This window comes from Sinocyclocheilus grahami, unplaced genomic scaffold, assembly GCF_001515645.1.
Source record: "Sinocyclocheilus grahami isolate Dianchi unplaced genomic scaffold, SAMN03320097.WGS_v1.1 scaffold563.1, whole genome shotgun sequence".
NCBI lineage: Eukaryota > Metazoa > Chordata > Actinopteri > Cypriniformes > Cyprinidae > Sinocyclocheilus > Sinocyclocheilus grahami.
This window is the reverse complement of record NW_015505742.1, coordinates 788,227-811,661: the sequence shown is the minus strand read 5'-3', so window position 1 is coordinate 811,661 and position 23,435 is coordinate 788,227. Positions and strand designations below refer to the sequence as shown.

At 36.0% G+C, this 23,435-nt stretch overlaps 2 protein-coding genes across 2 annotated transcripts; both read left to right on the top strand.

Moving 5' to 3' along the window:
- Nucleotides 1–1,467: 1,467 nt before the first annotated feature.
- LOC107556273 (ATP-binding cassette sub-family B member 6, mitochondrial-like) lies at nucleotides 1,468–15,946 on the top strand. The gene is made up of 18 exons (XM_016239339.1): nucleotides 1,468–1,641; nucleotides 2,506–3,059; nucleotides 5,786–5,878; nucleotides 5,977–6,169; nucleotides 6,402–6,523; nucleotides 8,075–8,184; nucleotides 8,289–8,354; nucleotides 8,503–8,628; nucleotides 10,284–10,360; nucleotides 10,446–10,509; nucleotides 10,584–10,669; nucleotides 10,779–10,836; nucleotides 11,337–11,441; nucleotides 11,549–11,723; nucleotides 12,983–13,095; nucleotides 13,660–13,754; nucleotides 13,895–13,963; nucleotides 14,698–15,946. Exons 2-18 carry the CDS (start codon nucleotides 2,540–2,542, stop codon nucleotides 14,855–14,857), a joined length of 2,232 nt encoding a protein of 743 aa, XP_016094825.1. The 5' UTR covers nucleotides 1,468–1,641; nucleotides 2,506–2,539; the 3' UTR covers nucleotides 14,858–15,946.
- Nucleotides 15,947–18,052: 2,106 nt separating this feature from the next.
- On the top strand, nucleotides 18,053–22,112 carry LOC107556284 (protein CNPPD1-like). Its single transcript, XM_016239354.1, has 6 exons — nucleotides 18,053–18,153; nucleotides 18,257–18,377; nucleotides 18,458–18,586; nucleotides 18,734–18,795; nucleotides 19,186–19,303; nucleotides 20,570–22,112. The coding sequence occupies exons 2-6, from the start codon at nucleotides 18,282–18,284 to the stop codon at nucleotides 21,188–21,190; spliced, it is 1,026 nt and encodes a 341-aa protein (XP_016094840.1). The 5' UTR covers nucleotides 18,053–18,153; nucleotides 18,257–18,281; the 3' UTR covers nucleotides 21,191–22,112.
- The last annotated feature ends 1,323 nt before the right edge of the window (nucleotides 22,113–23,435 follow it).

Sequence of the window (23,435 nt, the reverse complement as noted above, 5' to 3'; positions counted from 1 at the left end):
TTTACTACTGTAAATATATCAAAACTTAATTTTTGATTAGTAATATGCATTGCTAAGAACTTCATTTGGACAACTTTAAAGGCGATTTTCTCAATATTTAGATTTTTTTTTTTTTGCACCCTCAGATTCCAGATTTTTAAATAGGCTAGTTGTTTCTCGGCCAAATATTGTCCTGTCATAGCAAACCATACATCAATGGAAAGCTTATTTATTCAGCTTTCAGATGACGTATAAATCTCAATTTCGAAAAATTGACCCTTATGACTGGTTTTGTGGTCCAGGGTCACAAATGTCTTTACCATGTACAAATGTGTACCCCAACATGCTCCAGTGCTGAACAAGAACAGGAACCAGAAACAAGAAAAAAACACACACACGATAAGTGCGCAAAATCCTCTATAATTCCCCACAGTTTTCAAAAATGCTCTGTGTGAGCATATCTTGTTTTCTTTATTCTAGTAATGGCACACAATCCTAGTCTCACATGTCCCTCATGCTTTGATTTTGCGAAACAAAATTTAGCAAATTTTTGATTAATTAATTTAAATTTTTTTTAAATATGAACCTGTGTAATTCAACTAGAAACACACATGCACATACAAAACCAAGTGAAGGAATGAAATAAATAGAGTAGCAGTTTTTTCTTTCTTTCTAAGTGTGCAGACATATGGAGTACCCTACCCTCAGCACAATGCAAAACAAAGACACAGCCTGTAAAAGCACACTGCTGTGCTACACTTATTATTGTTACAGTATGTAGTACAGTATATTATGCACAATCTCTGAATGTTCTGTATGCATGGAATATCTGGATGACAATGCGATGCGACGACTTGATGAATGAACCTAAAAGTAATGTCAGCAATTAGGTTGTTTACTCATTATTTGATTAGCCAAGTATAAATGCATTTTATTTATACATATACTACCAAAAATATAAGGTAGTAGTGTGTAGTGTAAGTATAAGCACACCTTCAGTAAGAAGAAGACGAACATAGCCTGTATAATGCTTCCCTCTGCTGGTAAATTACCAGTTTGCAGCAAAAAAAATTAATAAAATAAAGTGTAAGAAAAAAAAATGAGTTTATTCCTTCAGGGGGCGCTCGGCTGCTCTGAAAGCCAAATCTTCCATTGAGTCCCATTCAAATCTTAGGACGTTTGTTGTCTTGCTGTAAACATTTATGTTGTAAAAAAAAAAAAAAGTGTGATAGTTAAAATCAATTAATTCTAACATCTGATATTTTACATACAGTGGAAATCCACTGCAGCCGCAATGAATAAACGGATTTTTTTTTTTTTTTTTTTTTTACGATCATGCAGTAATCACAACGAACTGTGATTGGACAATTCTTATTCGCGTTGAGAAAAGTAACACAGCCCATGACAGCGCTTTGCTGAGTGTTTAGTGCGCTAGGACCATGCGAAGCATCACCAAACGCCCGTCTGTGGGGTGACGTCGGTCTGCCCCGGTGTTGTTGTGTAACGTTAAAGTCATGGATGGGGGAGTTGAACGGGTTGAGTTTATGACTGCAAGGACATACAGCAAACGCAGACGTTTAATTGATTTAGCAGCACTAACGTTCATCTGAGGGGATACTTATTCAAGCAAGACTAGAAGAATCTCAGTGGCATTTGAAGCAGGTTAGTTAGTTCATAATCTAATTGGCCTAACACAAGTTTATATGAGCGTGGTATCAGATCGTAATACTATTACTTTGATATACATGGTAATAAATTACACTTACAAAGAAGAACTGTCAGTTTCGACATGGTAGAGTAGCGTGGTAATACCATGTTATGCATGCAGTGTACCATGGCGGTGTATTAGTAAGTTGGTCGCTTATATATGAAGAGTTTATATATGCCGTTTTAAATGTACTTCTAAAATGAGCATTTTTATTTGGCTTCTATGTGTAGGTTCAGTCATTTCACTTTAATGGCACTGAATAAGTTCTTTTCATTGCCATTAAAGTGAACTGAAGTTCGAACCTACTCACAGGAGCCTGAGAAAAAGACACATTTTAGAAGAGAACTTCAGACGGCATTGTTTTTTTAATTGTTTTCCTCTTTTTCATTCGTTGAAAAATGATGTTTTTATTCATTTTAGGCTTTTTTATTTTTTTTTTAAGTACAGCAAATTAAACTAAATAAAATAGGGAAATGCTTGTTGCTATTTTTAATATTAAGTAATAGCCTAATTTTTTCTTTATGGTTTTAGTTTTAGTATAGTTTAACTCTGGTACAGACAGTACTTTCTACGTTTACTATGGTAATATACTGTTTTTGGGCATGTATCATACTAATACTTATTTCTTTGCACATGTACTATGAAAATACAACATTTTCCACTTGCACATGACATTACTGTGGTATTCTTTGTACCTTATAGTAAATACCTTGGAGTAAACATGAATATGGAATCCATACAGTACCATAGATGGGTTTTTTTTTTGGTTGTGGGAAATAAAAGTTGATCAGGTTTTCTCACCATATTGTTTTTTCCAGATATTCTTTGTGTGGGTCCATCATCATCATCATCATGGTGGAGATGAAGAGTTACTGTGAAGCGGGGGTCTCCATGCAGCAGGTCTGGGTGGAGGGTGGTCTGACTCTGTGCTTCTACTTCACCCTAGTGCCATCAGTCCTCCTCACCCTCTCCTTCCTCTTTGGCACGTTTCTGTGCATATGCTACAGCCGTTACGGCACAGCCATGGAGCCCAAGTTCATCCCTCGCTCTCGACTCTACCAGGTCCAGGTGGGCCTGTCGGTGCTGCTCGTCCTGCAGGCTCTGGGCTGGATGGTGTTTCGAATCGCTCGCAGCGGAGAGCTGCCGGGATACGTGGTTGTGTACGGCTGTCTCTCCATGCTGGGCTGGATTTGGGCCGTGGCCCTGCTGCGTCTGGAGAGGAGGAGGGTTCTGGTGCGGGACAGAACCAGAGGTCACAGTACGGTACTGTTGCTGTACTGGGCCGTAGCGTTTGCCGCTGAAAACCTGGCGTTTGTGTCGTGGATGAGCCCTCAGTGGTGGTGGACTCTGGAAACGTCCGATCAACAGGTAAGTGTGTGTGTGATTGTTTATGTTAATGAAAATTTGCATATGGTAATATGTCGCATTAATATAAGTATATGGGATTTTTTGCCTGTTTATCATCGACCAAGTAATGGAAAGTAATTGCTTACCTCTCTTTAACATCATTTATATTGAATTATGTTAAGTTATGCACCAGATTGTAGTACTTTGGGTATTTTTTAGTGTGTTTTTTTTTAAGTGCCCCTATAATGGGTAATGAAAGGTTCATATTTTGGTTTTGGGAGTCCCCAACAACAGGTTGACATGCATGCAAGGTCAAAAAACGCTTTCATTGTCTTATAATATGCATTTATTTTTACCTTACTTGCTCAACGACTCCCAAAAGATTCGCTCAACGATTAATTTTTCCAAACCCCTCCTTTGTGTGACGCTAATCTTCGGTGATTGGTCCGATTGGTCTCATTTTCATTTCATCATGCCTGTAATCCCTGATAAAGCAGCGTTTGTGAACGCAGTGCTGTTTTGTTTACAGCCGTTACCGGGGAAACTGCTATTTTGCTGCACCTAGTGGCAAAGAATGAATTAGCATTTTCATTCAGACCAATGCAAAAAGACCAACAAGTGGGCGGGCAATATGCTAATGTTTCATGTTGACGTCAACATGAAACGGCTTGGGATTCGTTTTAAAAACGACTCGTTTCAATGATTCAGAGCCGATTCTTTCTTTTGAGAGACAATAACTTTATACACGGTGCACTTTCAGATTTAAAACTTTGCAGGATGTTTTCATTCACTTGCTGTGTTACACAATGCATGAAAGGTAATTTTCAAAAATCCATAATAGGGGCACTGTAATGTATTGTAGACTATATTGTATTATCATCTATTTCTGTAGCATAACCTTTGGCACTGATGCCATTGTTCTGTCTTAAGTGGAAGTGTTTGAAAGTGGTGATCGATGTAGGAATCCTGCTCACACACCATGACTCAGCATTATGGTAATGGCGTGAAATGATTATTTACTTACAATAAAGTTTCAGGATCCAGCAGATGAGGTATAATGACTCAGCAATTCCGTCAAGTTTGATGGTCATTGAAAAATAATATTGTTGAGTTGTTATGTGTCTTTAAATAGTAGACAGTGACATGTGGAAATATTGTTGAGTCATGGTCAGTTCTAGCTGCATTCCTTCCCGCTTGCATTAGCCACACCCCAACTGTTCAAGATTGACCAATCAGATAACAGATTTTGTGACACTTCATGACGTGGAAGTTTCACTCTGCTCATTCTAGTCTTGCTGTAAACATTGAATGTTGAATGCATGTTGTTAAAAATGGCAATAGATTGGCCAGATTTTCCTAAAAAAAAGCATTTACAAAAATAGTCCAGTTTTCAAATAAAAAACCTTTGCAAATGTACGTATATAATAAAATAAAATAAAAATAATTGAGCTTTATTTTTTTTCAGCACAGTTAATTTGTACAACTGTGTATACAGCTTATTATTATAACATTTACCATCGTAATTATCTCAGGACAATCAAATAGCTGTGTGTGTGTGATATAATTAAATATTATATTATTAATTATTTTTAATTAACCTTTAACACATTATCAATAATTATAAATTTTTTAAAATTATAATTATACATTTTGTATATATATATATATATACAGTCAAACCAAAAATTATTCAGACACCAGGTATAATTTGATATTTTTTTACTAGTAGGTGCAGGACACTATAGTTCATTTATGTAAGTGAGGATAGCTAAATAAAGTGAACTGTGACATACCCAAAAATTCTTCGTACAGTGGACTACCAGTAAAATTGATAAAAATTTGGAAACAAAAATTATTCTGACACTTTGACCTGACCATGTTTTGCTTAAGTGTTTTTTCTTTTATTGCTAATGCGACCTTTTTACACCACAGGCTGAACAAAATTAAGCATTGCTTGGTAATTGGTTTACCTAAATTAGTATTATTATCTAATTGTGTACTTAAATCTAACAGCTGAATAATTTTTGGTTGATTGTAATCCATTACATACCTTTCTATGAAAGTTATCTGACATTATCGAGATTAATTTGTCCTGACACAGTTTAACTCTGAGTTCTTGTCATGTTCTATTACCATTTTCTGAACTATAGCAAAAAAAACTGTGATAATGTGAGAAATTAGAATTGGATGATCAGGGTAAATTGTACTTATTTTGTCTTCTGGGAAACATGTAAGGATTTATGTAGCTTCTGAAGTCCAGTACTAAATGAAAAATATGATCGTTAAACAAAATGAGAAGAATTTACACATCATCATCATGTTCAGAAGTTTCCATCCCCCGGCTCTTAATGCATTGTGTTGAGCATCTTGAGCATCAGTAAATGTTTTCACCTTTTGTAGTAGTTATGCATGAGTCCCTCAGTTGTCAACAGTGTTAAAAGATGGATTGCCAACAAAGGGTATATAACAAAGTATTGAGATGAAATTTTGTTATTGACCAAATACTTATTTTCCACCATAATTTGCAAATAAATTCTTTAAAAATCCTACAATGTGATTTTCTGGATTTTTTTTCTTCTCATTTTGTCTCTCGTAGTTGAGGTATACCTATGATGAAAATTACAGGCCTCTCTCATCTTTTTAAGTGGGAGAACTTGCACAATTGGTGGCTGACTAAATACTTTTTTCCCCCACTGTATATATAATATTTTTTTTTTTTCATGCTAACACATTGATTTCCTTCTGTCACAGTGAACCAGCTGACAGATGGGAGCTCCTGGAAGACTCTGGCGACTACAGTTTGTATTTATGGGCTTCTGAAGTTCCTGCAGGGAGGTGGAGCTGGTGAGGGAACATCTCGCAATTGAATCTCTATGTAGTGTAACGTGAAATATCCTTTAGAATCTGACAACAATCTGATCTCCATTTGTTTCCATCTGCAGGAGCGTCTGGGTTTGTAAGTAACATGCGTTCGTTCCTGTGGATTCGAGTGCAGCAGTACACTAACCGCGTGGTCCAGGTGCGTCTCTTCGCTCATCTGCACTCTCTGTCTCTGCGCTGGCACCTGGGCCGCCGCACAGGGGATGTCCTGAGAAGCATCGACAGAGGAACTTCATCCATCAACAGCCTGCTGAGGTCAGAGCTAAAAAATGTTTTAAAATTAGCATTAGCTAGGTGGCGATACCAAAGACCTTCTTATCTCAAGCACTGGAATGCAAGTATAAACAAGGTCTAGTAGGTTGGTGTGCAATATTAATCTTGAATGCATTAGCATTTTAAGTACAGATAGTATGCTTGTGCAGTAAAAGTGATCTCAGTTTGTATTATCTTGAAATGCATACATATTATTTTTTGTTTAATCCGACAGCTACATCGTGTTCAGCATCTTCCCCACTATCGCTGACATTGTCATCGCCATTGTCTATTTCATATCCAATTTCAATGCCTGGTTTGGCCTCATAGTCTTCGTTTGCATGGCCCTCTACCTCAGTAAGTATCTAACAATTGTCATTTCGAAATGTGAATACATGAACACACACATTGCTGAAGATACTGTAGTTGCTTCTTTTCTGGTTTCTTTTGTTTGTTTGTGTTTTCTGGTTAAAGGGATAGTTCACCCAAAAATGAAAATTTGATGTTTATCTTCTTACCCCCAGGGCATCCAAGATGTAGGTGACTTTGTTTCTTCAGTAGAACACAAACTGAGATTTTTAACTCAAACCGTTGCAGTCTGTCAGTCATATAATGGAGGTGAATGGGAATCATGGCTTTGAGAGTCAAAAAACATACACAAACAAAACCAAATTAAACCCTGCGGCTCGTGACGATACATTGATGTGTAAAGACACGAAACGATTGGTCTGTGCAAGAAACTGAACAGTATTTAAATCGTTTTTCTGATTCACCACAATGTCCGAACTGTCCTGAGCACGTTCTCAACAGCCGGTGTGAGGCGTCTTCTTCTTCTTGCTTTACGGCGGATCGCAGACTTATAAGTGCATTACCGCCACCTATCTCTCAAATGGACCATTGACACTCTATCTAAAATCTCAATGGTCCACCTATATCTTGGATGCCCTGGGGGTTAGCAGATAAACATCAAATTTTCATTTTTGGGCGAACTATCCCTTTAAGTAAATTATAACTCTTAAGTAATGGAATAACTATGTATATTGACTTATTGTCTTGTAACCAATGTCTTATTTGCACTTAAAGGGCAAATAAAACGTGAATATCTTGTCTAGCTGGTTTGGGTGTGTAATTGGAGGTTGGGATAATGGCTAGGTTGTTTATTAGCATATTGTGCAGAACATATACTGCCTTCTGCAAGTGTAGCTGCTGAAACAGAATGCAGTATTCAAATATTTATGCTATATTTTTTTGTCACACCATTGCATAATGTTTGTTAAATAAAAACGATTCAAAATCATTTTCAGTTATTGAAATGAAGCTAAAATGACATAATATAAATATTAGATGGAAAAATTTTAAAAACATAAATTAACAAATTAGAAATGTTGCCTTCACAACTAAAGTTAAAGTACAAAAATTACTAAAAGTAAAACTGAAATAAAAATAAAGCTAAATAGATGTGGGGGGAAATTATATAAAATGACAAATGCATATAACAAAATACTAAAACATTAACTAAAATTATAAAGAAAACTGAAAATATGAATTCAGTATAAATTCAAGCTAATATTTAAAAAAAATACTTCAGTATATAAATAATACCAAAATAGCACTGTCAGCAAACTTCATTATGAAGCTTGCATAATTGGTGTCACTCTATGGTTTTATAAATAAAAATTATTATTTTAAAATAGAACTTGATATTACTTGACAGGTAATTCCCAAAATGTGAACAGTATACTGCATGCTGCACAAATAGTGTGTACAGTAGTTCTGAACATACCTAAACTCGGTGCAGTATTGTTTATGATTCTTTCACCTCAAGAGTCACTAAAGATAGAAAAATGGAAATATACTAGATCAGCATTTGGTTTATTGATTGATTGCTGTTATCTGTGTCTCTGTCAGCTCTCACTATTGTTATCACTGAATGGAGAACCAAATACAGACGAGATATGAACACACAAGATAACAATGCCAAATCGAAAGCTGTGGACTCTTTATTGAACTTTGAGACGGTATGGCTTCGATTTGTTTGACAAAGGCGTCAGAATGTGTGTTACAAGAAATATTAAACTTGTGCTATGCATATGCTGTGATTAAATTATGATATTGTCAACAGGTGAAATATTACAATGCAGAGAGTTATGAAGTGGGTCACTTTGAGAATGCCATCCTGAAATATCAGGTAACATTTGTTAGGAGTATTTTTAGACTGCTCTCCACACAACATTTGTTGTATTTCATCGTTATTTTATATGTAATTCATCTGAAAGGAATTTAATGTTGAAGAGCTCACAGTAGTATAAATAAATGCCACTTTTTCTTTTGTTCAGGTATCGGAGTGGAAGACCAACGCATCTCTGGCACTCTTAAATCAAACGCAGAACCTCATCATCGGCTTGGGTCTTCTGACCGGATCTCTGCTCTGTGCGTACTTCGTGACAGAGGGAAAGTTTCAGGTACCATCAAATAATCTATGGTTTATAGCAGGACTTTTTTTTTTAATAAATAGAAAGAAGGAACATAAATGTATATGTAATTAGTTTTTTTGAATATTCAGCAAAGATGCATTAAATTCATCGTAAGTTACAGTAAAAAATGTTTAAATCAAATAAATGCTGTTTTGCATTACAGGAAAAAATTCTAAAATTTTAAATATGTATTTAAATAGAAAAAAAGTTATTACACAACGTTACTGTTTTACTGTATTTCTAATCAAATAAATGCAGCCTTGTTGAGTATAAGAGACACGTTTCAACAACAACAAAAAATCTTACTGACTCCAAATGTTTGAACAGTAGTGTATATGTATACTAGGGCTGTCAAAATGACTGAAAAACGAAATTCTAATTTTCTACTTAAATATGATCAAAAATCGAATTATATTCGAATTTAAAAGGCATAATTTCAGTTAGGGGAAAAAAAGCTTTTGGCTTCTCTCCTGAGGCCACAAGAGGGTGCATTGAGCAAAATATTTCGCACGTTTCTTCAAAGCGTAATAAAATAACATGACTATCTTTGAAAAAAAAGTGCATAATGTTTCAAATAATGTTTATAAACCATATATAATTAATAAAGTTGCTTAAACAATTAGAGAGAAAAAACAGCACCATGCATGTATGTATAGTTTAATACAAAGGACTGAAAACCAGTCACAAAGAGTAGGCTACTTTCTTTATTTAAAAACATAAGATGCAGTGGGATGGGGAAAAACCGCCATAAAGTCTTGAGACATGTTTTTTAAAAGTTGAACTTACATTAATTTTACATGGCTTTCTAAACATGCCGCTCTTGTGCGAGATGCGAGTGCAACGCTGATAGATGTCCCTCTTGAATATGAGATAAATATGCGTTCTGTGTGAATGGCTTGGTTTCAGTTTTGACGTAAACAACATCTTCTCCACACTGATGCTCTCGTTTTCCGCAATATATTGAATGAACAACGTATCAGCGCCGCATCTAGTGAGTTCAACTGGATAGGCTAACAAAAGCAATGACACTTACATCGTCGTCGCATTCCGTGCGCCACTGAAAGGCTGCCTGACGGCTGACGCAGACCTAAAATTCGAATGCAATGTTTTGACAGCCGTAATGTATACAGTGGACAGTTCTTCTGAGTTTACACTTTCAAAGTAATTGTAAAACAGCCAATAAATGCACACCTGTAACAGCACATCAGTTAAATTAAATGTTGCTTCTTTCTAAAGTTTCAGTGTTGCTTCATAAACAGCACTTTTTTGTCTAATGCACTACATTACTTTCTATTTATGAGATTGTGATTGAAATGCCATTGTCATATTTCCACTCCAGACTGAGGTTTTACTATTGTTACTATGTCAGAGTTGACGGTCACAGTTCACTGTCTCTGAAGCGTATTTTATTGGATTGTGGTGGTTAATTGAATTCAGCTGGCACAAAGTGACAAGGCGGTACATAACAATCTAACCAATACAGAATTTAATTTTTAAAAATCATATAATTTTAATATCTTTTAAAGTGAAATGTAATAAAACAAGAAGAAGAAAAAAATTAAATATATTGTTTCAATGAGCAGTGAACAAGCAGAGATTTTTGTTTTGAGTTTGTTTGTTTGTCATGTGACATGAACTTCCAGGTAGGAGATTATGTGCTGTTTGGGACGTACATCATCCAGCTCTACACTCCTCTCAACTGGTTTGGAACATACTACAGGCATGAAGATTTGGTCATCTGTGTATAGATAACTATATATTTTTTTAAAAGAACAAACAGTAAACGTGTATCTTTCCTCTAACAGAATGATCCAGAATTCCTTTATTGATATGGAAAGCATGTTCAAGCTCTTCACTGAGGAAGAGGAGGTGAGTGAGGTTTTTCATTGAAGTTTATTTCGCGGAAGCTTGGGGATAATTAAAGACATGATGATTTGATTTAGGTGAAGGATGATGTCAACGCAGGAAACCTCGACTACAGACAGGGACACATAGAGTTTGAGAATGTCTTCTTCAGCTACATGCAAGGGTGAGCAGCTTCAGTCATATATTCGTTTCTACTGTTTTTTATTTTGTGATTATTATTAGAGTAATTTGTGTCACAAATAAGCAATATTCAGAATTGGATATTTTTGCAGCAAGGAGATTCTAAAAGACGTCTCTTTTACCGTTCTCCCTGGACAAACAGTTGCACTTGTAAGTCTATTCTATTCCATTCTGTTCTGTTCTGTTCTATCCTATCCTATTCTATTCTCTGCTGCTCAAGAAACATTTCTTATTATCAATGTTGAAAACAGTTGTGCTGCTTAATATTTTTGTGCAAATCATGATATACTACCATTCAAGAGTTTGGGTTCAAAAAAATTTTAAAAACAAAACGATATTAATAGTTTTATTCAGTAAAGAGGCATTAAATTGAATTAAAGTGACAGTAAAGAGATTTATAATGTCACAGAAGATTTTTTTATTTCAAATAAATGCTTTTTTATATATAAATTTCTATTCATCGAAGAATCCTAAAAAAAATTATTGCAGTTTCCACAAAGAACAAAACAAACAAAAAACACTGATAATAATAAGAACCATTATTAATAACTGAGCACCAAATCAGCGTATAAGTCGTATTTAAAAATCGTAAATATTCCAAACGTTTGACCACTAGTGTATGTGTAATCACTTTCTTTGGTTTATTTCAGGTCGGACAGTCTGGATCAGGAAAGAGCACCATCATCCGTCTGCTTTTCCGTTTTTATAACGTTCAGGGCGGGTGTGTAAAAATAGATGGCCAAGATATCTCAAAGGTGAACCTGCCATCGATACAATAACAAAGGCACCCAAACATTACCTTTAACTTCCTGTCATAGCAATTTAAATTGCACTAAATGTGGCATGTCTGGTTGTGTCTCAGGTGAAGCAGGCCTCTCTGCGTGCTCACATTGGCGTCGTACCTCAAGATACCGTCCTGTTTAATGACAGCATTCGACATAACATCCGCTACGGTCGAGTTACTGCTTCTGACCAGGAGGTGGAGGAGGCTGCCATCGCTGCTGACATCCATGACAAAATCATAACCTTCCCCGAGGGTGAGAACCATGTAGACAAAATCTACAACTTTACAGCATTGAATCATATGTGACCCTGGACCACAAAACCAGTAATAAGGGTCAATTTCTCGAAATTGATGTATGGTTTGTTAGGATAGGACAATATTTGGCCGAGATACAACTATTTGAAAATCTGGAATCTGAGGGTGCAAAAAAATCTAAATACTGAGAAAATCGCCTTTAAAGGGATAGTTCACCCAAAAATGAAAATTTGATGTTTATCTGCTTACTGCCAGGGCATCCAAGATGTAGGTGACTTTGTTTCTTCAGGAGAAAACAAACGAAGATTTTGAACTCAAACCGTTGCAGTCTGTCAGTCATATAATGGAGGTGAATGGGAATCACGGCTTTGGGAGTCAATAAAACATACACAAACAAAACCGAATGAAACCCTGCGGCTCGTGACGATACATTGATGTGTAAAGACACAAAACGATTGGTCTGTGCAAGAAACTGAACAGTATTTATATCGTTTTTTACCTCTGATTTTCAACGCGTTCTCAACAGCCTGCGTGATGCGTCTTCTTCTTGCTTTACGGCAGATCGCAGACTTATAAGTGCATTACCGCCACCTATCTCTCAAATGGACCATTGACACTCTATGTAAAATCTCAATTAGGAGTGTCAATGGTCCACCTACATCTTGGATGCCCTGGGGGTAAGCAGATAAACATCAAATTTTCATTTTTGGGTGAACTATCCCTTTAAAGTTGTCCAAATGAAGTTCTTTGCGATGCATATTACTAATAAAAAATTAAGTTTTGATATATTTATGGTAGGACGTTTTCAAAATATCTTCATGGAACATGATCTTTACTTAATATCCTAATGATTTTTGGCATTAAAAAAAAATCAATAATTTTGACCCATACAATGTTTTTTTGGCTTTTGCTAAAAATATACCCCAGCGACTTAAGACTGGTTTTGTGGTCCAGTGTCACATATTTAAACTGTAGTCAATTAATAAATAAAATGTGACATTTATAAAATGTGCTTATATAAAGAGTTTAACATTGTTTAACTTGATTTACTAAAATAACTAAAACTAAAACTGAAGTAAAAAATCATAAAAAAAGACAAACTAATAAAATGGCAAAAACGCATCTAAAACTTAAATGGATATAAAATTTAAATGGATACTATAATGGTATCTCAGTGATACTAAAATAACACTAGTATGCCATCCATTTTGAGTCTAGATAATATAGCTGATATTCATAATTGATATTTATTTGTAGGCTATGAGACTCAGGTGGGTGAGAGGGGACTAAAGTTGAGCGGAGGAGAGAAGCAGAGAGTCGCCATCGCTCGCACCATCCTCAAAGCGCCACAGATCATCCTCCTCGACGAGGTACGACAGCACCAGTGCATTATGGGAGAATGCGTACGCAATGTGGGAATTATCCCAGTTTTGCCTTTTGTTTTTATGATTTCTTTTTGAGAAGCTTTTTTGCATTACTGTTCAAGAGTTTGGAGTCTGTTAGATTTTTAAAGAAAATGTAAGAAATTTATATTTTGATAAAAATGTCAGTATGTTAATGCATTTACAATATTACTTTTATTAAAGTTATATTAAATTGTAATAATATTTCACAATGTTACTCTTTTTATTTTTGTTCAATTAATTGTAGCTTTGATGAGCATAAGAGACTTCTTTCCAAACATTAAAAAAAAAATCTTACTGACCCCAAACTTTTAGTTTGATTTGTGATGACGGATTTTGGACCAATGAAATTTCAGTGGACGGAGCTTCTCAGCTATACTGGACAGACATAGAAAACAAGCAAGCAATCGTCTTCTTGTGATTAGAACAAAAACTGTAAAATAGATTTGTTTGTATAAAACACAACATTTCTGATTCACAAGTACTTTTCTCTTGATAGACTAATTTACTCATCTTCTACTCTACCCATAGGCCACATCTGCTCTAGACACACAGACCGAGCGAAATATTCAGGCCTCACTAGCTAAAGTCTGTGCCAACAGAACCACCATTGTGGTGGCACACAGGTAAACACCTCATTAAATCAATTAAAAGATGTTTTTACTCAAATCATCTTCCATCAATTGCTATAGTGATAACTAGTCATGAAACTAGATTACAGAATTTCTAATTGTATATAACACCATCACTGATTTGCATATTGTAGATTGTCGACTGTGATTGGAGCCGATGTGATTCTTGTACTTCGTGATGGACAGATTGTGGAGAGAGGAAGGTGGGTTTGTTTTCTGGTATACTGAACACACATTTAGACCATAAAGGCACAATATGTAAGATTTTTTTATTAAAATATCCAAAAACCACTAGAACAGTGTTCTATATTTTGCTGACTTGTGTACTTGCATTATCCCAAATGTTTCGAAGAATGTTTAAATCCAGAGAAATAAGCAATTTTAACTAGTGACACGGGGCGTGTCTATAGTGTCATTGTGTCGCCTGCCAATGACGTCATAACCCCTCGATCTCCGGTTTTGTTTTGTAGAAAACTCGGAAACACCAAAGACGCGTTAATATGTTGTGCGTTTTAATAGACTGGTGACGACCGCCCAGAGTAGCATTATAACAGAACGTTCAAATGTATCTAGTATGATAAAACCGCGCTGCTTTACCCCACATACACACGACCGGAAGCGCTCGACTGTGGCATAATAAAAGCTCCGCTTCTTTCGTGTCGCTTCGACAGCTTTCAGCCTCACCCTGCTTCATTCTACTACGTTAACAAATCATTAGCTCATCCATGAACATGATTTCTGCCCGAGTCCCGTCGGATTGCATCGGCTGTGGAGATGAAGACGACAACTCCCATGATTCCACACTCAGTCACGGCGTCATCAAACTACGCCTTTGTCTATTTGTTTATTTTGAATACGCGCCCTCTAACGGGCGAAAATGACATATTGTGCCTTTAATACTATGTGGTTTAAAGTCCGGTATTGTTGTTTGTTGTAGGCATGAGGAGCTGTTGGCGAAGGGAGGCCTGTACTCTGACATGTGGCTAAAACAGCAGCAGGCGCAGGATTCAGACTCGGCCTCTGACACCGAGACCAAAGACAGGAAATCTGAGAAACTACAGCCACAAACATCCACTGCAGGACATAAGGGACATTAGGCACACGAGACATGCAATCAGATCTGGTTTTGTGTGCATTTTAAGCTCGTCCAATGCTGTTTTGCCATATTAGAATGATAATTATTTAGTATCATATTTTGTTTTCGCCAGTTCTTAAAAGTGATCCATGTTGCCTAAGGATTTATTTATTTATGAGATATTTAAGTCCTTTTTTATATTGCTTTTGCAATTACTTTTCACTCATTGCATTTATAATGCTTATTAATATGAGTGAAGACTGACCGAGTATTAAATAATGCTCTGACAATTATGCCTCCTTCCACTACTATAACTTAATTATGTTGAATGTACAGTGGGGGATATTTTATTTTAATCAGTCAGTGGATTTCTCTGGTTGCATTGATTTTCTTTGTAATAGCGAACATTCGGCAACTGATTGTAATTGTGTATATGATCTACATCAGAACAAATTGTAATTTTATTTGAAATGAATAATTATATTTCTGGTGCCATTGTATAGCAGTAAATACCAATATATGACTTTCTATACAGACTAAGATTAAGTTTAAATTTAGGACTAGGTTATAGGCCGGGAGGGGGGGGGGGCATCATTTCCTCAATCAATTTGCATGTTAATTTCTGATATGTGCACACTTTTTTAGGTTATGATCATTTGTGTGCTTAAAGATCATTTTGTCGTGCTGTATGTGTGGAGTGAGATTTATTGCTTAGATGCAATACTGCACAACTTCAGTTCAATTTAAGGGACATTGGAGCTTGCTCGGTTTGTAGGACTGACACTAAACTCAGGGGACAAGGTTGAAATGAGCCATTGGGGTGTTTTTGCTGTACTATGTAGATTTCCACACGAAGCTTTGTGGTCGTTTTTTAATGATTATTCAAAGAACGGGTGGAGAAATAGCCACTGACAGAATTTGACAGTCGTAACAGGATGGATAAAGTCTGTGAAGATTTTTTTGTATGTATTTTATTGTGCAATAAAGGCAACTGAGGGAATATGTTCTTTTATTGATCACATTGTTCTTTGCGTAAAATATTGTATGTTCATTAAAATGCCATATGTATTTCCTTTATATTTTGTTTAGAAATAAAAATACATGAAATAATAAAAAACAATATTTTGGTTATTACTGTTGTATTGTTCCTTAGAACGTTCAGCAACTTGCACTGAAAGAGACTTTCCTTTTTCTTTTCTTTTGTACACTAGGGGGCGCTTTACGGCCAAAAACAGGAAAACTATTGAGTCATTCAAATCTGTGCTTTTGTGTGTTATTGGAGATATTTTTTACACACCTGTCATGTAATCGTTTAAATCTGCTGCTCTATTACTGCCAAGTACTTGGCATATAAATAAAAATCTTGCTTGCGCAGTTTCAAATAAATTTATTTTAAAAACGTCATAGTGAGTAATCATAAACTACTGTGATTGGTCCATCAAAAATAGCGATGAGAAAAGTAACATGTACAGCGTTGTACCGTTGGTCCGTGATATTAGGAAACTTTAATTTTAAATTTTAATTATTTGCCATTATTAACCTTGGGATAGAAATACACAGCGATTAGGTAAGACATAAAACTATTTAGATATTTAACAAAAAAAAATTAAATTACACCAAAAAAATGTTTGACCCCAGGTCGGTCCAGCAGTCCCGCCCTGCGCAACTGAGCGCGTTGTCTTGCGTAACTCTGATCGTGAATACGTCTCGACGCAGCTGTCACGGCAGAGAGAGAGAGGGCGCCTCCACGACGCCTTCCTTCGGCCTTTCTGTGTTTTCAGTCCTTCTAAATTAATGCTGGAGACCCAAAATGGATTTTGGCGATTTGTTTGACGAGCGAACGTTCACCTTTTCTGACTTCCAGGAGTTCACGGTCAGTATCTCCGGTGTTTTTGTTCTAGCTGCGCTGTTTTGGCATTAGTTTCTCACGCGAAACTAATGTAAAAACTTTAAATACGTTTTAATGTCTTCTTTCATTTAAAGCCCAGAATAATATATATATATATATATATATATATATATATATATAATTATTTGCATGTTAAGTATTATTTTGATAATTAAATAATCGTATTTTATTATGGCTTAATTATTTGTTCATGTATGTAACACTGGACCACAAAACCAGTCATAAGTAGGGCTGCACAATTAATCGAATTTCTAATTGCGATTACAATTATGGATGCCACAATTACATAATCGTTCAAAGTGGCAATTAATCGTTCAAAGTCCACTTATGTTATTCGGCATGCTTAAGATGCGTTTTTTTCTTTCTACATGCTATCTTAAGGGTTTTTCCCATTATTTTAGTTTTAGTATAACATTATAATACCATTCATATTTTTACTTTTTTATAATTTAAAGAAGAAACCAATCCGATGTATAATTGACATTTGAGGCTTAATACTATTGAAAAGCACAACGTTTTTCAGTTAGTGTTTTCAGCTTGTTTATTTTCATGTAAAAATACGGCATGCAGTTGCATCAAACAATGGTATAAACATAATTCAATGTAAATTGTGATAATCAACCTTAATAATAAATGCAATTACCTTTTCAAGGGAATAATCGACAATTATGATTTTTGTCATAATCGTGCAGCCCTAGTCGTCAGGGTCAATTTTTTTAAATTGAGATTTATACATCATCTGAAAGCTTTCCATTGAAGTATGGTTTGTTATGATAGGGCAATATTTGGCCGAGATATTTGGACAACTATTTGAAAATCTGGAATCTGAGGGTGAAAATTGCCTTTAAAGTTGTCCAAATGAAGTTCTTAGCAATGCATATTACTAATCAAAAATTAAGTTTTGATACATTTATGGTAGGACATTTACAAAATATCTTCATGGAACATGATCTTAATATCCTAATGATTTTTGGCATAAAAGGAAAAATCGATAATTTTGACCCATACAATGTATTGATGGCTATTGCTACAAATATACCCATGCTACTTATGACTGGTTTTGTGGTCCAGGGTGTCACATATTTACAATTATTAGAATTTATTTTAAAATCTAAAATTAAATACAGGGGAGATATATTGCTCATATTAATACTTTGTCATAGCATAAAAATATTTTGGGTCATGCAAAGTTTCTATATCAATGAATTTCCAGATAGGGCCATGTTTGGGTATATTTTTTTTCATCATACATATTCTATTCATATAATAGTTTATTTTAATTGTGTGTACAGTACTGCTTGATCACTCATCATTGTATTTCCTCTAGATATTGCTGTGGAACTGCTCCAGAAATCTGCCCCAAGTCCCATAAGGAAACTCCACAAGAAATACGCTGCACACGTAGCCAGGTAGGATCGCCTTAAATCTTTGATTTCGAAATATAATCTCATTAATAAATATCGTGTGTGATGCATTTTCACAGAATTAATATAAAATAGTTTTTTGTTACAGGGAAGCATGTATATCTCCCTGCGCTATGATGTTGGCCTTGATATACATTGAAAGACTGCGACACAGAAATCCCGAATACCTGCAACAGATCTCATCCTCGGACCTCTTTTTGATATCCATGGTATGTATGCACATCCAAGGATTTTTACTTACCTTTTATTACCCTTATTAGCTTCTCTGAATTTCTAATGTTATCTCCAGATGGTTGCCAGTAAGTATTTGTATGATGAAGGAGAAGAGGAGGAGGTTTTCAATGATGAATGGGGCACTGCGGCCAAGCTGGATGTTCAAACTGTCAACACTTTGGAGATGAACTTCCTCAATGCGATCGTAAGCATGACAACTATGGCCATTTACAGTAGTTTGACTTTTGTCCTTTTATACACACTTATTAAGGCTAATACTAGATCTGGTTGCATTTCTGGTTGTGAGATTTCTATAGAAATTGATTTGAAACACGCCCTTTCTCATTTACAGGACTGGAACCTCTTCACTGAGCCCAGTGACTTCTTTAAAGTCCTCAGTCAGGTGGAAAGCAGGTTGGTTAACGTGCACTACTGTGTCGTAACCGTACATCTCAAATTATACTGAGTCATATGGTTTAAGTGAACACTCCTACTGGCCTGTAAGGGGTCACAGCATAGGCTACATCTTTGTTCTTCTTTTCAAAAAATCAAGGACGATTTTTAATGTCATGACCTGTTTAAATAGCCTATGAGTATTTAAGTCTTTTGCAACTGGACAGTGACTCACTTGGACTTAATGCGGTTGCCCTTTGCAGTCTAATCTGTTTATCAGAGTGAGTTGGATTAGCAGTACATTTCTCTTAAGTTGTGTGTCATGTGACAAAGTTCAAGGTCCTCACACATGCTTTTGTTGTTTGGTTATGATGTTCCAGTGTAAAAAGATCAATATTTTTGTCCTTGTAGCATTGCGGAGCGACAAGGAATGAAGCGAGGCTGGTTCACCTACACGGATCTCTGTGTCCTGTTGGAGCAAACCAATTGGAGGGAAGCTCTATCAGCTATCTACCAGCACTTTACCAAGGTCAATAATCACAGTTGAATCCATATAAACTCCTAAATACACCTAAAAGTAGTCCATATGATGTACACTGTATTCCAAGTCAACAAACATTTGCTGTTCTTAAATATAATTTTATTCAAATATGGCAAGACAGACGCCTGTTTTGACATCTCACTGGACATTGTCACAAAAACAGTAAATCAAAAATTTGGAGGGAAAAAAAATGTAATGTATATAATATACACTTTCAAGATTTTAGTTATTGGTTATGTACCAATATAAAATAATAGTAATTATATTATATAGTCACATTGTCATAATGACAACATTTTTATTATTACTAAATTCAGTTATTAAAATAAATATTACTATTGTAATTTCACTAAAATAAAAAAAGTTCTTAAATTGTAAAAAAAAAAAATTATACAGTACAGCTGTAAATTTACAGTAGTAATGTTTATGGCTCTCATAATTTCTTCAATTTCAAACATCACGTCTTTTATTTTCAACTTAAACTTTATATAGCGCCATTGAAAATAAAAATGGTTGACTAATGTGGTTTCCAATAAGTCCAAAGATAGTCAATAAATAATGTCATATTCAGAATAACAGATTTCAGACCTAAAACAAGACCAACAACTATTCAGTAAATCTGCTATGAATAAAAGCCAGAGAGAATAGCTATGTCTTGAGCTTTACTTTATAAAATCATATAAAAAGTAATTTTGGAAGAAAACTGCAGGAAGCCCTTAAAGGTTCGAGCAAAGGGTCTGAATACTTAGGACCATGTGATATTTCAGTTTTTCTTTTTTAATAAATCTGCAAAAATGTCAACAATTCTGTGTTTTTCTGTCAATATGGGGTGCTGTGTGTACATTGAGGAAAAAAAATTAACTTAAATGATTTTAGCAAATGGCTGCAATATAACAAAGAGTGAAAAATTTAAGGGGGTCTGAATACTTTCCGTACCCACTGTACGTCCAGTTTATAAGCACTTCACAAGTTGAGAAGATAGTTGACGCATGTTGCATTTCCAAATGCATGTTATAAGCGACCTAAGTTGCTGTGAACAGAACTGCTTTGAGACACTGAGAACACAAATTATGAGCCGCTCGCATGTAAATGAACGTGCTTCAACAGAAACTCGCGGCTACTATTTATTTAACTGAATCAAACCATTTGCGATCTAATAATCACACTAAGCCATGTTGCGATCTTCAGTTTTATTTCAGTTAATCGTGCAGTGCTATCTCTAACCCTTTGCTGTGTTCTTTACCTTCCCTGCAGGTTACCTGTATATTTGGTCTCCTGTACTTGACTAGCGTAGCCGGTCTCATCGCTTCTTCCGCCGTCATCATCCACCAGCTCGGCCGTCTTCCCAATACCAGCCGCACTTACTTGGACCCGATGAAGCACACATCCATTCAGACACCAGCACTTCTCCCCGAGCTCTTGCCGGACACACCACGCCCAACCTCAAACCTCCACTGCTGCGTCCTGACCAATGACAGTTTGAAGCCGCGGCCCACCGCTGTGCCAGATCAGCCCGGTTCTACCTCTTCTTCCTATCAGAATATGGTGCCTTGTCTCTGGGGCTCCATCATCTCTGCTCTTTCCTACTCAAACCCCTCGTCAGACATCCAGCCACAAGACTGTTTGGTGTCTGAAGTGATCTGTTACAGTCACATGAGCGGTTTCCCTGAATGTGCAATAGCTCGCAATGGCTCGGCGCCTCTTTCCTCTCCGTGGTATGCTCGTCTCACAGCACTTTGGCTTGGGTTTGCTCCATTTAGTGAAAGCCTAATATTTTCAGACCCCCATCTTAGCTCCATGCCACCTTTTCAAAGATGTTGCCCAGAGACGACTTTGCCATTTGGGAAATCGCCATCTCTTCTCATGCCCGGCTAGATGAGTCTTAAAGTAAAATAAAACCAGCAAAGTTTACATGCGCAGTCAGCTCTCTCGGTTTTCTTTAATGTTGCATACGAACCAGCCAGATGGCTTGGTTATAACCGGGTTGTGGTGGGATATCAGTATGTTGGGGGAAGGTTGTAAAGAGGTTTTTTTTTACAGAAGTGGCATATGCTGATTGACAGTTAGAATTTTGATGTGTGATGCAGTGTGCGCTAATGCAGTATGAATGAACAGGCTTTCTTTTCTTTCGCTTTTCGGATGGGTTTGGTTGGTTTTAGATGTTCTGTGAAACCTCTAAAGCATCCAAGCAAAAAGAATGGCAAGTGGTTACGTAAGTTAACAAAAGGCTCTGCTGTTATGCGCGGAAGTGCGTGTTCTTGTTTTGAATAGTTCGCATGGTTTTGCGCAACATGCCAATGTCCTGAGGAGGACTGTTTTGTTTTAAAGTTCCTTCCTGTGAAAGCCTTTATTTTCAAGTTGGGAAATAGTTAGAATTTAAGCCTGGTTTTGTTCACTTTGGTTCAGAAAGGAAGGGTAGGAGAAAAACAGAAAGGGATCAGTTTTACAATGTCAGTTATACAATTTATTTAGGTTGTAATGGTCAGATAGTTGATGCCATGCCTCGTCCACAAAGTGTTCATCGTATATTGCTTTAGTTTGTAGTAACAATCCTCAATATTTTGATATCCTCAAGTAGTAAAATATTGCAGAGCAGGCTAATTGAATAGATTTGGGTTCATTACTTGACTTTGTTAATGAGTTTAATTTTGGCTTTATTTTATGTTCTTTAAACAATGTAATTAAGCAAATGGTATTAATATTATTAAGACTTGGACATAAAAGTACCCTTTAATACCTGATTTAAAGATCTCTTACATATCCACCATTATTTCTTAATGGCTTCCAAAGTCTGTTAACTATTTTTTGTACACTTTGTATAGAAATAATAAAAGAACATACAGCTGCAACAATGAAAAGAATAAAAACATTCATCTCAGTCTTGACTTTTGTATCTTTCTTAATATTGATGGTTTTTATAGTATGATGAAATATAAATATTTTAAGCATGCAGATTGTATATTGCCTTAAAGTTATTTTATTGTGACTGATATGTTGTTACAGTTTTGTTAATATTTCGAATTTAATTTTTTATTAATTTTAACTTCAGTAATTTTCACATTTTTCTATATATGTTTTCTTAATTTTTACTTTTAGTTATTTGGTTACACTTTATTTTAAGGTGTCCTTGTTACAGTGTAATTGTATATTTAAGTACTGAGTAGTATTAATTAACTACATGCACTTATTATATGGTTAGGGTTTTTCTTAGGGTTACTTGCATGCAATTATGCATAATTTATTGTTATCATAATAGTAGGTGTGTAACAAGGACACCTTTAAATAAAATGTTGCTATTATTTTAGCACTATAACCTAAACTGAATGAACGTCCTTGCTTTGGCTGCAATAAAATATATATACGTGTGTGTGTGTCTGTGTGTGTGTGCGTGTGTGTGTGTCTGTGTGTGTGTGTGCGTGTGTGTCTGTGTGTGTGTGCGTGTGTGTGTGTGTGTCTGTGTGTGTGTGTGTTCGTGTGTGTATCTGTGTGTGTGTCTGTGTGTGTGTGTCTGTGTGCGTGCGTGTGTCTGCGTGCGTGCGTGTGTCTGCGTGTGTGTGTGCGCGCGTGTGTGTGTGTGTGTGTCTGTCTGTGTGTGTCTGTGCGTGTGTCTGTGTGTGTGTCTGTGTGTGTGTGTGTGTGTGTGTCTGTGCGTGTGTCTTAGCACGTCAGCTGTCTTAACCGCAGCTTGTGTACTGCATCATCACTGTGTCTGTCACGCGACTCTGTTGCCCTTTCTGTTGACTGTCGTCACTCCTCCTTTTATCCTTCCGGAGCTCCTCTGTGGGAGGTTAGCATTTACTCCATAGACATATAAATACCTAGACGCCTCATTGGCCGCTGGATCGTACGTCAACGTTGCCGCCATCTTGGTGCGGGCATCTTTTCCATCATTCTCATAAGTGGACTCGAGAAAATGCCTTAGTCGTTAACTATTATAAAAATGTTATACTACTGTAAATATATTATTTACTGTTACATCTTACACATATATTTGCTGAACTGTTGTACCAAATCACATATGTATTTTCATAAAGCCATCAGTTATCTTTGTTATTGTCTGTTTTGGAGTATGTACCTGTAAATAATTGCATCAATTTAGTGCTATAAAAATATAGAAAGG

Bases quoted from the DNA above. Each gene is read 5' to 3' on its own strand.
- LOC107556273 (XM_016239339.1), top strand. From the start codon at position 2,540: ATGGTGGAGATGAAGAGTTACTGTGAAGCGGGGGTCTCCATGCAGCAG. The intron at 3,060-5,785 runs GTGTGTGTGTGA...CTTCTGTCACAG, and splicing joins AACGTCCGATCAACAGGTAA to TGAACCAGCTGACAGATGGG. The intron at 8,185-8,288 runs GTATGGCTTCGA...TATTGTCAACAG, and splicing joins CTTTATTGAACTTTGAGACG to GTGAAATATTACAATGCAGA.
- LOC107556284 (XM_016239354.1), top strand. From the start codon at position 18,282: ATGATGTTGGCCTTGATATACATTGAAAGACTGCGACACAGAAATCCC. The intron at 18,587-18,733 runs GTAAGCATGACA...TCTCATTTACAG, and splicing joins TGAACTTCCTCAATGCGATC to GACTGGAACCTCTTCACTGA. The intron at 19,304-20,569 runs GTCAATAATCAC...CCTTCCCTGCAG, and splicing joins TCTACCAGCACTTTACCAAG to GTTACCTGTATATTTGGTCT.